Source organism: Apostichopus japonicus, chromosome 8, assembly GCF_037975245.1.
Source record: "Apostichopus japonicus isolate 1M-3 chromosome 8, ASM3797524v1, whole genome shotgun sequence".
Taxonomy (NCBI): Eukaryota; Metazoa; Echinodermata; class Holothuroidea; order Aspidochirotida; family Stichopodidae; genus Apostichopus; species Apostichopus japonicus.
The window spans coordinates 34,152,303-34,168,843 of NC_092568.1; the positions used below are offsets into that span (position 1 = coordinate 34,152,303).

Here is a 16,541-nt window from a genome sequence, read left to right on the forward strand (position 1 = left end):
TACATATGACATATGACATAAACATCACACAAGTGTTCAAAGTAAACATGGCATGTATATTTTCAATCTACAGGAGAGCTGTACCTAGCCTTCGTCTTCAGTAGAAGGCCACATGCCAAAATAATGTAAGTTTGTCAGATATAAGGTTAAACCTTTCAGAGTCTCGTCAAAGTACGGAATTTCTTATATTTTCATATTGTATTTTGCAAACTAATTTTATTTATAACTATATCAGATTTCCAATCCATTATCATTGTTTGGTTCATTTGTTTGACCATGGTTCATTTCATTGAACATTGTTTATTTGCTTGACCATATTTTATTCGCTCGTCCATGGATTATTAAGAACTTTAGTGTTCGAGTTGACTGATGTATGTTTACAACACGTTTATCAATGCTCATTCCCTGTAAGCTTAACATAAACCATTATTCTGTTTTCTTTCAAGTAGAGGGCACGGGGAAAAACATGGGAGTATGTTTCATATCAAACTGTTACTTGCACTTGGAGGGGGAGATATATCCTCAGTTGCTTCGATCGTCTCTCAGTACCCGCACCATCAAATTAAACCATGGTATTACTTTCATTTTTTTTCATAAAGTTCTATGGATGTGTTGGAAGCTCTTGCCCTTCCGGGTGTTGAAGATGTTATCACTGCAGCTGATGTGCCTGGAAGTAACCTCACTGCAATATATGGAGATGAGGAACTCTTTGCAGTAGATAAAGTGGGCATATCTTCTTTATGCTGTCGAGTTATTATATATATTATTAGGCAAACTGATTTATTTTATTCTCCTGTAATTATTTCCTTTTTCCATTAACTTACTCTTTCTTGCCATTATTCCTTTTACCTGTAAAAACGTTTCCATTGTAGTACCAACTGTGCCAAAATCTGTTGGTCTGGAATCAGCTTCCGGCTGCCTTCTTGTTACATATGACCTTTTCCGTGCAAGTGCAAATCATGTTTATTGTGTAGACTATATCGCAGCGTTGGTTTTACATCATCCATGTCACATATTGCATGGTGCTTCCCAGTTACCACTTTGTATGACAAATGGAGGTATTTCAGCAATGTCAAATTATTAACGGCGCACAAGTGGAACAATCTCAATCTCTCTTGGCAAATGAAATTTTACGTCTAAAACCCTGATTCCACAAGATAGTTATATACAGTTAAGAGAACATGAAATATTGTGGATACACTCATGTAAATTCTACTTCATGTTTAAGGTCATCAGTGTAGGTCAAGTTGTTGCGATAGTGGCTGCAACAAATCAGAACATCGCACAGAGGGCAGCAAAACTTGTGAAGGTGGAATACGAAGATCTTGATTCTATACTGACGATCCAGGTGAATAAAATAATTTTGGTGAAATGGTTCTTCAAAATTTCGTTTTCGTCAATACTCGTGGTCAAATTTATTTGTGTATTTTGGAAGAGCAATGTATTCCTTTTTTTCAAAGCCCTTCGTGTATCAGTGGTGAAAGTGGTCTGCCACTTTACCATATATAAATCATTTTATTAGTAGCTTTCAATTTCGACAGATTGCATTATATTTTATATATATATATATATATATATATATATATATATATATATATATATATATATATATAAGCTAAAACAATCAAAATGGTCACAAATGAGTAAATGTGAACCGATAATAACCAATAGAGATGACATTCCTAAAATAATATTATATTATATTCACATCGTACAACTTGTTTTGAATGAGATTATCAGCAGGTCGCGGTTTGTTAATGTTTTCATGTAAACGTTGTAATTTAATTGTTGCTATTATTCTTGAATTCTGTCTGTCACGTTACCTTATATAAATAATTTATTAGTAGCTTTCAATTTCAAAAGATTGCATTATATTATATATTATATTGTAAGAATTTCATCTCTATTGGTTATTATATATATATATATATATATATATATATACATATACATATATATATATATATATATATATATACATATACATATATATATATATATATATATATATATATATAATAACCAATAGAGATGAAATTCTTACAATAACATGATATTATATTAACTTGTTATGAGTGGTATTATCAGCAGGTCGCGGTTGGTTGATGTTCTCATGTAAACGTACCTTAATTTTTGTTTTTATTCTTCTTCATATATATTCAGTTGCAAGTCAACTTATCTATACACCACACGTAATATCGTGTTCTTATGATTCCCAGGAGGCTATCAAGGAGGAAAGTTTTCTACATCCAACCCGAACGATAAGTGTTGGGGATCTAAAGGTAGGCTTCGAAAAATCTGACCATATACTCGAAGGAGAGTGCCATGTCGGAGCTCAGGAACATTTTTACTTGGAGACTATGGCCTCCATCATCATACCAAAGGGAGAAAATTCCGAAATGGAAATAATTTCATCCACTCAAAATGCCACTAAAACACAAGTAAGTTACTTCAAGTAGTAGTATTAATTACCACATTACCACATTTAAGTGACATAAACTGGTTGGGTGGGGAGAGTGTTATTTACAAACTGTCACTTTATTATTTGTAGACTAAGGTTAATGATATCAAAGTAACTGTTGTATCTACCTTATAAAGGTTCTGTTAAGATCAGAGGAGAAGTCGAGTTGGTGATGCTACTCGTGTACGTAAGATCATTCACTGTAGTCATGCATCTGAAACGTCCCACATCATGATCTTACTATGGGAGTAATTATTTGGCCCTAAAAAAGACATTAAGAATTATTAAATTTTTAGCCAAAGTTTTCTATACGGTATGACATTTTCAGATCATAAAAACGTAAGAATAATAATATATAATTTCGTCGAGACTATGTTTGCATAATAAATGGATATATTTGTTGTTATCAGGGTTTTGCTGCTGAAGCATTAGGAGTGCCAAAAAATAGAATTGTCTGCCGAACTAAGAGATTAGGAGGAGGATTCGGGGGCAAGGAACTGAGATGTTGCATTCTATCCGCAGCAGCAGCCGTCGCTGCTAACAAGTAATTACTTTCATCTTTTAAATGTTCATCAGGATTATCACCAAGACATGCTAGAGGATTAAATTATTGCCACTTTTCTTAAAAAATAACAAACATTTTTTATTCTACCTTCTAAAAAATATCCCGTCACTGCAGATGTTTGATCGTCTGATGTAACAGCGCTCAATTTTAAAATTCATTAAAAACAAGATTTATAGTAGTACATGACAAAATGGTAAGAAACTGGTATACTTACACGTGTGGAGGGTACTAGAGAAATTCTACTGTAATACATTTAGACATAGCAGTCGCAAGCATATACATTGTAAACTATACCCGCAAACACAGTACAAATTATATTTATTTTAAAGTCAATCAGTGGAAAGCGTCTGTGGTTGCCAGTTAGCGATTTAATTAATCATTTTGCATAATTTGATGTGTCTTTGGGTACTATCTTTAGCTGTACCAAAGACTTCAGTGGCATATGATATTTTAGAAAATATAAAAGAATAGTAAACTTTAATTGCCGGAAGTGTACTCGAAGATGATCAAACACAGGAGTTGGTAACTAAAGTTAATGGGAGAAGATGTATTGTAAGAGACAAACTATACTTTCCTAGAATTTAGGCTGTTTACAGTTACAGATTTTCATTTCATTAATTAAGTCTTTAGATAAATATGCCAACGCTATTAGTTTACACAGGTTACTGGTTATTGAATCAGCCTTTAATTACATCATTGCTCAACAAATAAATATTTACAGGGGTATTTAGTCATTCTTTGATTTCGTCCACTAATTTAAAAATTGCGATAAAATACATAAAAAGCCAAATCTCTCTAAAAATCCTTTCCCTAATTAATGCCTTTTGATTGTTATCAAGGGAAATTTAAGTGGGATTCCTGGTGATATGGTATTCAAGTTACTGTGACTTCTAAACTGGCACCCGCAGTAAAGAAGTAGCTGAAGGCCTATAGAGATGGTCCCCAGCTAAACGCTGGATAGCGCACTTGCTAAAGCGCAGAGGCTTTTATCCTGTTCTAGCTAAAAAACATATATTTAAAAAATGGCAACATTGAATACTCTTGACTTGTTTTCAGCTTTAGATAGCATAGTATCAGAGGTGAAACCTTGTTCATCCCAGTTTATCTTGATTTAGTAATAAGGACCACTCAAAGCATTACTATTATAATACAGAACATGCATTACCCATATAGTCTATTGCTTCATATTCTATTAGCAAGTTTGACATGCATGGTTTAACATTAGCAGGGGAAAAAAGGAATAAACAGAAATTAGTCAATTCCAAAGCATTTAATAGAACCGACGTTACAAGTCAACCACAATTAAATTGCACTATGAACAGACTATAACAGTCTGACAAAATTCTTTAAAGATAAAGAAATTGTGTTGTCTGGGAAGATTTCATTAGGACATCCTCCTCCGCACGTTTCTGGATAATTCAGGTTTCAATGCTTTGATGATTGTACGGATAAGTAACTTATTTTGGACCCGCTTTTATCTTTAAGTTACTTTTGTTTCCAGGGTTGATAAGCCAGTACGTTATATGTTTGATAGAGATGAGGACATGATAAGCACTGGCACCCGTCATCCATTTCTTGGACGCTACAAAGTTGGCTTCACCAAAGAAGGCAAAATCCTTGCCTTAGATCTATCTTTGTATGCAAATTGTGGGTACAGCTTGGATCTCTCTTCTTCAGTAAGTAACGGCGGTATTTCCATATCAAGCATTGGCGAGTTTTGCTTTCAATGTAATTGTACTCTACAGCAACAAGATTCGGAAATAATGATGTATAATTTGTAAAAATGCAAATTGCTTTGAGAGAAGAATGTTCTAAAAAGGGTGGAAGATCTTGAACATCTGTTCAGTTCAATGTATCAACACATTATAGAGGGTCTTTTCAATTTAGTTTCAATACATTAACAGGTATGGCGTCTCCTTACTTTACCTTTGATACCGTTTTGCAAATATGGCAAAAAAACATAGCTGGGTTTGTGTGTATTAGTTACAATAACAAGGGAAAGTAATTAAACCTACCTCTTCAAACTGGAAGGGGCAGTTAAGAGCCGTATGAAAATTATCACATTATTTATAGAAAATAGTCATAATGTGTGATAGAATCTCTGTAACATTTTTTTCAATGGGGCTCAGAGAGAAAACACAGCTTTTGATGTATCTGGAACAGGCAATTGAATATCAATGCTCATCTTTTTGGTAATATCAGTTCCATATTTCTGTGTAGGTGAAGACTTAGTCTCAGTCTGTATTTATTCCTCTAGAATGAAATTATTGATATCATTATTTCCAGAGTAATTCTTTAATGATGTTATTTTTTCCTACCAAAAGGTAATGGAAAGAGCCATTTTTCATTGCGACAATGCCTACAACATTCCGAATCTCCGTGTCACTGGATACATGTGTAAGACCAATTTACCATCAAACACCGCATTTCGAGGGTTTGGTGCCCCACAGAGCATGCTGATAGCAGAGAGTTGGATGACAGACGTAGCAATGAAACTAGGATTACCGCAGGAAAAGGTAACCATGAAAGATGGGTTTCTGTTCTAATTAGTCCATATAGATTTGAATATCATAGCAAGTGTAGAAGTAATGTACAGTTACAGAACTAGGTATGCTGGTCCATAATTTTAAAATGAAAGTAACATGTTTCTAAACACAATCAGTATAGGGTTAGCTGATAGATGTAGAGATGGAACTATGATTTCCAGAGCAAAATGAAACTAATAAAATAAATGTTTGTATGTACGGCAGTACGGCTACAAGAGCAAAATGACATGCAACAATGGAACCTGAATAGGAAATGGTAACGAAGAAATGTTTCTGTTCATAGCCAATATGGATTTAGATGACAGCTGTAAGGATGGAACTAAAATCACCACGGGAGAAGGTTACTTAATATCATGTCGTCTTTTAAGCCTCTATGGAGTTAGATATAAACAATAGGAAAAGTTTCAATATATATATATATTTATATATATATATATATATATATATATATATATATATATATATATAACCATTTGCTGTTAATTTGAAGTTTGTCATACATTTTCTCGTTTCACCAGATTCGTGAGATGAATTTCTACAAGGAAGGTGATTTGACCCACTTCAAACAACCTTTAATTGAGTGGAACTTGAATAGATGCTGGGAATCTTGTCTTAGGAAGAGCTGCTATAGCAGCAGAAGAAAGGAGGTGGATCACTTTAATAGGTACGGTTGGCAACAGCATTTCTGTTAATTGAGATAAAGTTAGATACAAAACTACAAGCAAGACTGGGTTTGCTACTCCTTAAACGAGCTCGCAACTTTGTTAGATTTTAGTTGTGATTGGTTTAAAATGATCACTTTCAACTTTCTAGGGAGAATCGATGGAAGAAGAAAGGCCTTGCTGTGACTCCCACGAAATTTGGCATTTCCTTCACAGCAAAGTTTTTAAACCAGGTACGTTGTAAGGCTTCACATCGTTAAAGGCATTTGTTGGGTAAAGGACATAAATTATTTCATAGTGCTATGAAGAGTTTGTTTCTGAACTCTAGCAAGATGGCATTATATTGCTCAGAAGTTTTATTGTTGATTATTGCCTGAGTTATTCATATTGCAGTTGATCTTTATAAAGCGCTGAAAGATGTTGTTTAATTTCACCCTAAAACATAACGTAGCCATGGGTTGCCTTGCTATGTACAGCATATGTGCAACAGCTGCTTATGAATCTTATATTTGATTGTAAATAGTAAAGCCTAAGCATAGTTCTAAATAAAACGCATCATGAAAACTTCTTGCCTGTTTCATATTAAAATTCTTAAATCACAATTCATTTTCTTTTGATCTCTCTTGCAAAATGCTTCAGTGATTTTTGTAGATTTCATCTCTGTTTCCTGCAATCCTGAATTTCCTTATTTCTCTTTTCTCTCTGTTTGCTGTATTGATTTATATTTTGCTGGTTGTTTTCTTTACAGGCCGGAGCTCTAGTTCACATTTATACAGATGGATCTGTTCTTGTCACTCATGGGGGTATTGAAATGGGGCAAGGACTGCACACCAAAATTATTCAGATTGCAAGTAGAGCCCTCCGTATTCCAAAAGAATTGATACACGTAAGCGAGACCAGCACAGACAAAGTACCAAACTCAAGTCCAAGTGCTGCTAGTGCAAGCTCAGATCTCAATGGAATGGCTGTGCAGGTATGATTGGTAATCATTGTTTGTCTTTGTTAGTTTCGCTCGTTTGTTTGTCTTTGAATAAGACTTTCAATTATGCTGTATTGGAGCAAGAAATGAGAAAAAGGAACTTTAGTTTTTATAACTGTTTATGTGATCAAGTAGATCACTCCCAAATGCAATTCCAGCTGCAATGGTCTGAACCAGTTGGTTTTACAACACTTCTTAATTTACTGTCTCCTGTACATACGTACTTCGATCTACCCTTGCCTATGAACTAATAACAGTCTTGTACTGCGTCCCCAGTGACCCTCTCTCATGAACTTTATATGCTTACAATGTGAATTGGGTAGATCATTATAATGGAGTTCCGTCTTCCCTTTGGACTTCCATAATATTGATGCTCTAAAACGTCATCCGATTCACACAGAGATTACAGTAACTACTGTAAATCTTAAAGTTTTGTACCACAGTAAATACTCAATTGTGCTGACAAATCTGATGAATCGGTAGCATGTGCAATTAGGTTTACAGTAAGAACTGAAGATATGTGTAATTCCAATAATTCCCAAAACAACTGGAATTGTTGGAATTATCCACTGTTCTTACTGTAATCCAAATAACACATGCCAACGATTCATAGCACAAGCAAGTTTTTACTTTGGTACAAAACGTTAAGATTTACAGTACTAACTGTCTTCGCTGTTTGTATCGGGTGCAAACTAACATTAAATAAGTTATCAATTACTCCCTCGACGGTCTTGAAGTATTCTTCCTGCTTAAGAGTAGCATTAAATCACCTGCATAATACTTAAAAACCATGTGATATAAGAACAATATTTTGAAAGCTTTATATATTCACTTGAGCTTGCTCGTATTATGGATAAGTGCATGACATTCATTAGTAGTAAAACCGTCTCTACAAGACTTGTAGTATTATAAACTATAGGTAATCATCTCACTAAGATATTGTCATCTGGGAATCAATTCAATAAAAAAGTAACCACCGACCCACTTGTAATGTAATTACCAGAATTGTCATTTTTTCACCGCTGAATCCATCTAAATGCCGATCACTAGAAGGTTTTAGTGGCCAATCTCTTGCCTACCAATAAAATATGAAAGTAATTAATACAGGGTGTCAGCTGTAAAAGTCAGGCACTTGAGTTAATACTGATTATTCCTTACTGATCTACTTAAGGATTGATATATATTGATTGCTGTAGAAATGTAACCCAATGAAAACAGATGTTGAATCCCACCATTAAAACAAAGGTATTTGATCAGTCTTGTTTTTAATATACAGAGAATGACTCCTACTTGATCAACCGTTATGAAGCTCAAAGCTCATATAGAATAATGTACTGTTTTTCTTTAAGAGAGCTTGTGAGACCCTATTACAGAGATTGCAGAAGCATATGATGGCAAATCCAAAAGGAGACTGGAAGGACTGGGTGAGTGATTTGAATGACATTTAGGAGACGACTCACAGCGTCAGTATATTTCTGTTGTGGAATGTCTGATCTTACCGTCAAATTCACTACAAAGTCTTAGTCTTAACTCTCTCCGCGCCAGTATAGTCGCATAAGCCATATCGTCGTCTCCCCAATCCGCCCTGTTCTCTGCTGCTGCTTTGGTTACCTCCCAGCTCCTCCATCCTGCCCTACTTATTTCCTTCTCTAGCGTCCTTCTCCTTGTCGTTTGTGGTCTACCTCTCGCGTCCCTCTGGTATCCACCATAATGCTGTCTGTCACACAGTCGTTCTCGCATTCCCTCATGAGTATGTGCCCTACCCAATTCCATCTTCTCATATCAGTGCCTATATGTCATTGAGACCTGCAATTTCTTCGACTCTCCTTTTTGTGGTCCTTTGCTGCCATCTTATACTCACTATTCGTCTCAAACACTGGTTTTGGCAAGGACTCATCTTTCTTTCATGTACCTTATTTATCTTTCAGGTTTCACAGCCTTATAATAGGACTGGCCGAACTAATGTCTTGAACAGATGTAGGCCTATCTTTGTTATCCATCCTATTCCTCTCGTCTTCCACACCTTCCATAACCCTTGTAATGCACCTCTTGCCTTCTGTATCCTGTTGTCAATATATCTACTACCTCATCCTTCTCTGTCTACCTTAGCCCTGAGGTACAAAAACTCCTCAGTTTCATCCACCTGCTCGCCATTCCCCGCAATTTTGTCACTGCTTCTAGCATGCTGAGTCCTCAACGTTTTGTACTTTCCCGCGTTTAGCGTAAGTCCCACTCTGGCTGCTTTCTCACCTCAAAGGAGAGGATTCAATTCTGTTTGGTGCATTGATCTTACAACAGTCCGATCCGCTTAAAATGTTATATAAATCGGTGAGTTTGCAATTAAACAGTATCACTTACACCACTAAACCTACATCTCCCACACGTTCACTTTAGATAAATCTAGGATACCATGCATGTACAAACAATCTAGTTTAAATTGTATTACTATCATAATTTGTAAATCTAACTTGCCCTGACTGTCATTTTCACTTTTGTATTTGATGTACTATCAGTGCTATGTTACGTCATACTCACACACCACTGTTAACACTTGTTTTGGTTTCTGAAAGAACAAGATTTCTGAAATAAAAAAGTTCCGAACTTTTGGTATTATCATAAATGTTAAAGTTGTACATATTACTTACAAAATATTAAGCAAAAGCTATAGCCATTATCCACTTTATGTGAATGTAAATAGTCTGCTGTGCAAGAAAAACGTTGACAAATATTTGAAATGTTTTACCATAATCTAGAGTTTAATATGTTAAGTGATATATGTCATTCAAGAAAAAATGTTTCACATTAAAAAAAAAAAATGTAATATGCTTTGTTAGTTTCAGTATTGTTAACCCTTCTCTGCATTCCTTTCTCTTTTTTAAAAGGTTAATGCTGCCTACATGGACAGAGAAAACCTCTCTGCAACAGGCTTTCACAAGTGAGTATATATATATATATATATATATATATATATATATATATATATATATATATATATATATATATATATATATATATATGTGTGTGTGTATATATATATATATATATATATATATATATATATATATATATATATATATAAATACATGTATCATTGAAAATAGAAGTTTTTTGCATTGTCTGATGTAAGAATCGCATATTAGCAATTACCAAGCCGCAAAGAAAAATTCATTTATTTTCAGAACACCAATCACTGGTTATGCCTGGGGACAAGAGGAACAGGAGGGTCAGTTGTTTGATTATTTTTCATACGGGACAGCTGTCTCTGAAGTTGAAATAGACTGCTTAACTGGGGATCATCAAGTCCTTAGAAGTGATATTGTCATGGATGTAGGAGATAGCTTAAACCCTGCTGTCGATATTGGTCAAGTAAGTGCAACTCAGTTTGTAAATAAAGAAAACTTTACAGAATGGGCATGTAGGCCATTTTTTGAAACAGTGACTATTGTCCTATAGATCATGATGCTGGCCCCAGATTAACAAAGAAGATTTACCTGGACCTGCCACAACTGAATACAAATTAAAAGTCAATTCTGGGGTACTGTGACTGTAGACGAGGTTTTCTGATATAACAATCCACAGTTTTTTTTTACTTTTTTAACTTTATTTATCAACATTAAATTCAAATTGAAATAATGTTTCACGTTTATCAATCGCTAGTGTAAAGACAGATTGATGCAGTTTCTTCCGTTGTATTGATCTATTGATTGATTTATGTCTGAACTCTCAATGGATAAGAAACTATATTAATATTGCTGAGAACTATTTTCATTTTTTGGTTTCTCTATAACAAACTGCACACACTACTGAATGCCATGTGCGTTATTTTTAGTTTCCTAACTGAACTCTGTCGTTTATGATAAGTATACGTTTCTTCGTGCTAGATTGAAGGGGCATTCGTCCAAGGTTATGGCCTCTTTGTTCTAGAGGACTATCGCTATTCACCGACTGGGCATCTTCTCACCAAAGGCCCTGGATTCTACAAGATACCTGGGTTTTCCGATGCTCCTAAAGAGTTCAACGTATCTTTGCTGGATAGAGCTCCTAATCGTGGAACTGTTTGCTCTTCAAAGGTAATTATTAAATACATTGTTGTGTGAGTAATCAACAAAAAACACGAAGGAAATTAAAAGTGGTTTCGTCAGTGGAAAACGAAATTAGTGTCAGCTACATGTGAAACAATTCTATTAAGTCAAGTGTTGTCTGTGGCTATTATATTTAATGCTCATCAGTATATAATCCACAGATTTACTAGACAGTCCAACAATAGTAATTCATTTTCCAAATTATCTATTTTTTTTTTATTAATAATGTTTAACATCTTATTAACATGCCAAAGTTTCCGGAGGGAGGGGGGGGGGTGGGTGCGGGCATGCAGATTAACTTTTACACTAAACAATAGGATATCCAATCGTTGCATTAACTTCTACAAACACTCTTGAACTGAAAAGAAAGGGAATAAAAGTGTTTAGTGTTGTTAATGTCTCAAAGTCTAAAACACTAACAGCCAATGGTTGCTCAAATTTAGATGTCTCGGATAAAGTATAGGGACAGCAGCTTGTTCAACTCATAAAATAGGTCATATGGGTACTGCATTCTGTAGTCATTCTAATTTTAAACCCTCTTTTATGTCAACTACTTTAAGCGGTACATCCGACTTCCTGTATATCTTTTCCTACTATAGGCTATAGGAGAGCCGCCCCTTTTCCTGTCAGCCTCCATTTTCTTTGCCATCAAGGATGCCATTTCGTCGGCCAGGTCGGATGCAGGTCTGACTGGTACCTTCAGACTTGACAGTCCAGCTTGTGCCGAGAGAATCCGACTGGCTTGTCAAGATGAATATACCAAGAGGGTAGCTGCCGTTTTTATTTGTTTAACAATTCGATATAACATTGACCTTCTATTAAGCTTACAGTCTTTGACCTGTCTCCACAAAACAACTGCACATTCATCCTATATACTTACTGCACATGTTGCTATATTATAGTCTGCCGTCCAAACTGTACTGTTTTGCTATATATGGTGTAGCCTGATTAGCTCTCTAATCGAACGATATTGATGAGTTAAATAGTGTAACCAACTAGTCGAATGTTTAGGTTAATTGGGCAAAATTGAATGATATCGGCGAAAGGATAGGTTTGCATCCCCTCATTTAAATTTTTACATATTTCATACTATCATGTTTTGCAAATAGTTGCATTACCATATGACAAATGTGTTGACCAATTGTCCGAAAGGTTCTAATGAATCAACAATGTGTGTGCCCAAGCATTCTATTGGCAGCCTACTCGCCCAAAAAATATAGAGACTGATTCTTTAACTGTTTACGGTGCTTGGACCTTATTTTTTAGAGAGAATCTAACATATTTTTCTCGAATGGCAAAAGTCCTCACAGAATATGCAAGAATTCTGGTGTTGGAAATTAACTCCAAATGTATTTTCATCCATTTCTTTCAGTTTGCAGAGCCTGTGCCTGGAACCTACAAGCCATTTTTCATTCGTCCATGAATTCTTTGGAGATGATACCAGAAATGTTTATCAAAGCAAATTTAGAAATCTAATTAGTACTTTTGCATAACACTTGAATTTGATCATTAAACGTTTATCTTTATTTCATAACATACATGTAAGTTACGTGCGTGGCTTTCTTTTAAACTTGTGTGGTTAAGAACACTGTCAACTATAAAATAAACGTTAGGCTTTAAGCTTTCAATATAACTATAGAATTATCGCTAAATATGATCAAATGTGAATTGATGTAAAAGGTGAACCAAAGCTGAGCATTGCTTTAACTGAAAAAAGCTATAATAGTCCAAATATTCATATTATACTCCATCACTTGTGATGGTACTTGCAAGGAATGAACCTCAGTTTAAATATAATAAGCATATAATTTATTGATGTTGAATTGATGTAGAAAGTAAAAACTCAACCGTATCATGAATATGACATTGTAACATGTTATCTTTTTTGCGTTGTTATTCTAAATATCCGAAGTGTATCTCTCACACTAGAAAATATTCAATTCAAACACTTGTTTTAAACAATAATATATTGTGTTAAAGTGTCTGTCTCTTTCATGTACACAAATGTATCAGCAAGGGATTTGCGTTAGGCTGTTGGAAGCATCCACAAATAGGAAAATAATTTATTAAGTAAGAATTCACTTTAAATGAAACAAATGTTATCAATCATGCAATTGTAAATGATATAATATCAACACATCAAACAAACAAAATGGTTTGTAGTTGAGTTGGTAGAACACGGGCTTGTACTCACGTTTTAGCCATACAATTTCTTTGTTCTTTTCATGGTTTATAATTTCACAGCCAGAGTTCCATTGATCATATATATATATATATATATATATATATATATATATATATATATATATATATATATATCTGATTTATAGTTAGGGTTTGTCTAACATCAATCAAAATTCGCTAAAATATTTAGGAAGTGAATCAATAGACCCTCATGCTCAAACGTTCATCATCATCAATCATGTTTGACTACCATCATCAATGCATGATTCCGCCTTGATATATCTTATTGTCTAAAAGAACCTTCCTTAGTGTCTGAGAATAAACCGGAGAGTCATATTGTTCAGGAATGTACGATTGTGTACTGATGATTTGTTTTAAAATAATTGGTTAGTTGAGATATATAAATTGTACATAAAGTAGCTATATAATCACGTTCTATCTTTTAACGCTGTGACTAGTTAAATCATCAAATTGAGAAGTCTTTCATCCTTGATTCTTTCAAATTGTTCCAATTCAACTTAATGCTGGTGGTTAGGTATCGTGCACGCTTGTATCCATGTCTTGAAAGGTAATATATATTATTAAATACTTTGATTATTTGTGCACGAAGAATACTTGTTTATAAAGCCCATTCCTGCAATCGGTGGTTCAAGTTTCACATTTGTAATGATATATGTCAGTGATTATTTGTGCAAGAAGAACCCCGAATATAATGTACATTCATATAATGTATATACATGCAATGTATAATGTATATTCATGCATACAATGGTCGGTTCAAGTCCATATCATATATAAAAAAGATATTTATCATGCGTTGGTGATTATTTGTGGAAATAAAATATCTGAATATAACTTTCCTTCGTGTAATGTAATTGACCAATAAAATCTAATATCACTTTTCAGACAAACATGCATATTCTTTCCCAGTATTTGGCTCTGTTTGGAACATTACCAAATAAGTGTAGATATTGTATCACGCAGGGGCGTATATCCGATTTGAAACGTGGGGGGGGGGGCGCAATCGATTCGAGTATTCCGGCCGTAAGTACTATCTAACCGGAGCGCCACCATCGGTTGGCGCTCCGCGTACCAAGAAAATTTCAGATTTCAATACCTGCCAGATCGCTGGAGATGGCACTTGCCAGGCTGGATAGCAGCCATCTAGTTGCGTGATATCGGGTGAAAATTACAAATTCGTCACTCAGGAAATCTGTAATAAAGTTCATGCGACCTTAATTTTTGGTGGATTATTTCTTTTATTCGTGATTCCAATTGACATGAACATTAGAACCCAGTGCAATTAAGTTGACAAATGATGCGGCGAACTGGAACCCCAGCCCCATTTTGCCCTACGTTTTAGGATAGAATACCCCTCAATTGTTCGAACCCATGACAACTAACAATCTGTGAATAAATTTTATCTTCAGACTTAGAATAGGTCCCATTTGAGTGGTGACTAAAGTGATGAAGGCATCCAAATAAATCAGTGGTTGTTCGTTGGAGTCCTCACGCAAGATACCTCGGTTGCTAGGTGGATCTGCATCTGGTAATCGGGTGAATTCTGGTTGGAGCGTACTATGTAACCACCGTGTACCCAGGGACGTAGCTAAGGCCTGATGATTGATAGGGGGTGTAGTGGCTGAAAATCCAACTGGATGGGTTTTGAAGCCAGAAAATTCCGACTGCTGCTTTGTACCCCCAGCCCCCCCCCCCCCACCCTCGCGCCACTCGTCAACGATACGGTCAGTGTCAGTCAGACACCCAATCTTTCGCGACAGCACTGTTGTTCCGAACTTTATTTCGATACATTTGTACCCACTGGCGCTCATTTCACAAATTTATTAGCCCCCCCCCAACCCCAACCAAATATTTTTGTGAAATTTCGGGCAAAATGCTGATAAATTTTCGGGCACCTACTGAAAGAAAGATAATTTGCAATGTGTTTTTCAGTAGTTAAACTGATATTATTATTACCATTAATATTGTAACGACTTTCAAATAATTCTAACCAATATGGAAGGGTAATAAGACGGATATGATTGTATGTTATTTGCATGCGATGTAAAAACCGATGCATGTCTATATGACCATGCGCGTATCCAGGGGGTGTTGGGGGCGCGCGCCCCCGGGTAAAAAAAGAGGAGAGAAAAAAAGAGAAGAAAAGGGGAAAAACAGGGGGAAAAAGAGGAGGGGAGAGGAAGGAAGGGAAAAGAAAAAGAAGAAAGAGAAAAAAAGGAGGGAGTAATTTAAAAACGCCAAGACACCGGGAAGAGAACGAGGAACAGTGACATCATTATAGCGCTGATCCCTATTATATACACAGGGTAACCAGTGACGGATCGATGATTTCGGAAGGGGCGTGCACCTCACCCTACCCTTACACCTACAACTCCATTTTTGACGTTTCCATTTTCCCTCTCTCACTCATGATCTATATATATATATATATACTATATATGGTCTATCATAACGCGCAGGTGTGTATGGACGCCTTAAACAATTGTACAATTGTGCTATGAAACCAACTGAGGCTGGTCTCGAACTCGACCGAGTCATCGGGAACATGATGCATTTCGGGAAGGGGGCGACCACCTCCCCTCCCCCTGAGCATATTTTTTTATGATATCGCTAGTAATTTCAAAATAGAAAATGCTTAGATACAACTAGCAAGGCCTGGGAAGTGTCATATCCAACGATCTGGGAGGCATTTTCGGCCAAAATTTTCTTGTACGCTTCGCCCCAACTTATGGTGGCGCTACGCTTAGATAGTTTGCCCACAGACTTCGCCCCTCCCTTGCCATATTCCTCGCTAAGCGCCTGTTCGAATTTGTAAAGCAAACAGCCAGATATCAAATCATATAAGTGAGCATGAAATGGCGTTCCAGGATGAACAGCTTCAAAACTGTCTGTGTGTGTAGTCAAAGGCGAAGGAGACCAGTTTGATTTGGGGAGCTGTAACGACTTGCCCGAAAAATATAATCAACATGTTAAGTCAATATCATATAAACGAACATCGGTTATTACATCGCATGCCATCGTGTACCGTACGGTCCGTGAAA

General features: G+C 35.7%; 1 protein-coding gene across 1 annotated transcript in view; it reads left to right on the forward strand.

Moving 5' to 3' along the window:
* Nucleotides 1-14,390, forward strand: part of LOC139971689 (xanthine dehydrogenase/oxidase-like) — a 68,114-nt gene extending 53,724 nt beyond the window's left edge. The window contains exons 17-32 of the mRNA XM_071978379.1: nt 74-125; nt 600-723; nt 1,229-1,348; nt 2,220-2,441; nt 2,872-3,005; nt 4,528-4,702; nt 5,351-5,542; nt 6,091-6,236; nt 6,386-6,467; nt 6,983-7,207; nt 8,563-8,637; nt 10,096-10,148; nt 10,393-10,579; nt 11,095-11,283; nt 11,895-12,062; nt 12,668-14,390. Of these exons, the coding sequence (XP_071834480.1) occupies nt 74-125; nt 600-723; nt 1,229-1,348; nt 2,220-2,441; nt 2,872-3,005; nt 4,528-4,702; nt 5,351-5,542; nt 6,091-6,236; nt 6,386-6,467; nt 6,983-7,207; nt 8,563-8,637; nt 10,096-10,148; nt 10,393-10,579; nt 11,095-11,283; nt 11,895-12,062; nt 12,668-12,718 (2,195 nt within the window). The 3' untranslated portion in view covers nt 12,719-14,390. The remainder of the gene's footprint in view (nt 1-73; nt 126-599; nt 724-1,228; nt 1,349-2,219; nt 2,442-2,871; nt 3,006-4,527; nt 4,703-5,350; nt 5,543-6,090; nt 6,237-6,385; nt 6,468-6,982; nt 7,208-8,562; nt 8,638-10,095; nt 10,149-10,392; nt 10,580-11,094; nt 11,284-11,894; nt 12,063-12,667) is intronic.
* Nucleotides 14,391-16,541: the final 2,151 nt, after the last annotated feature.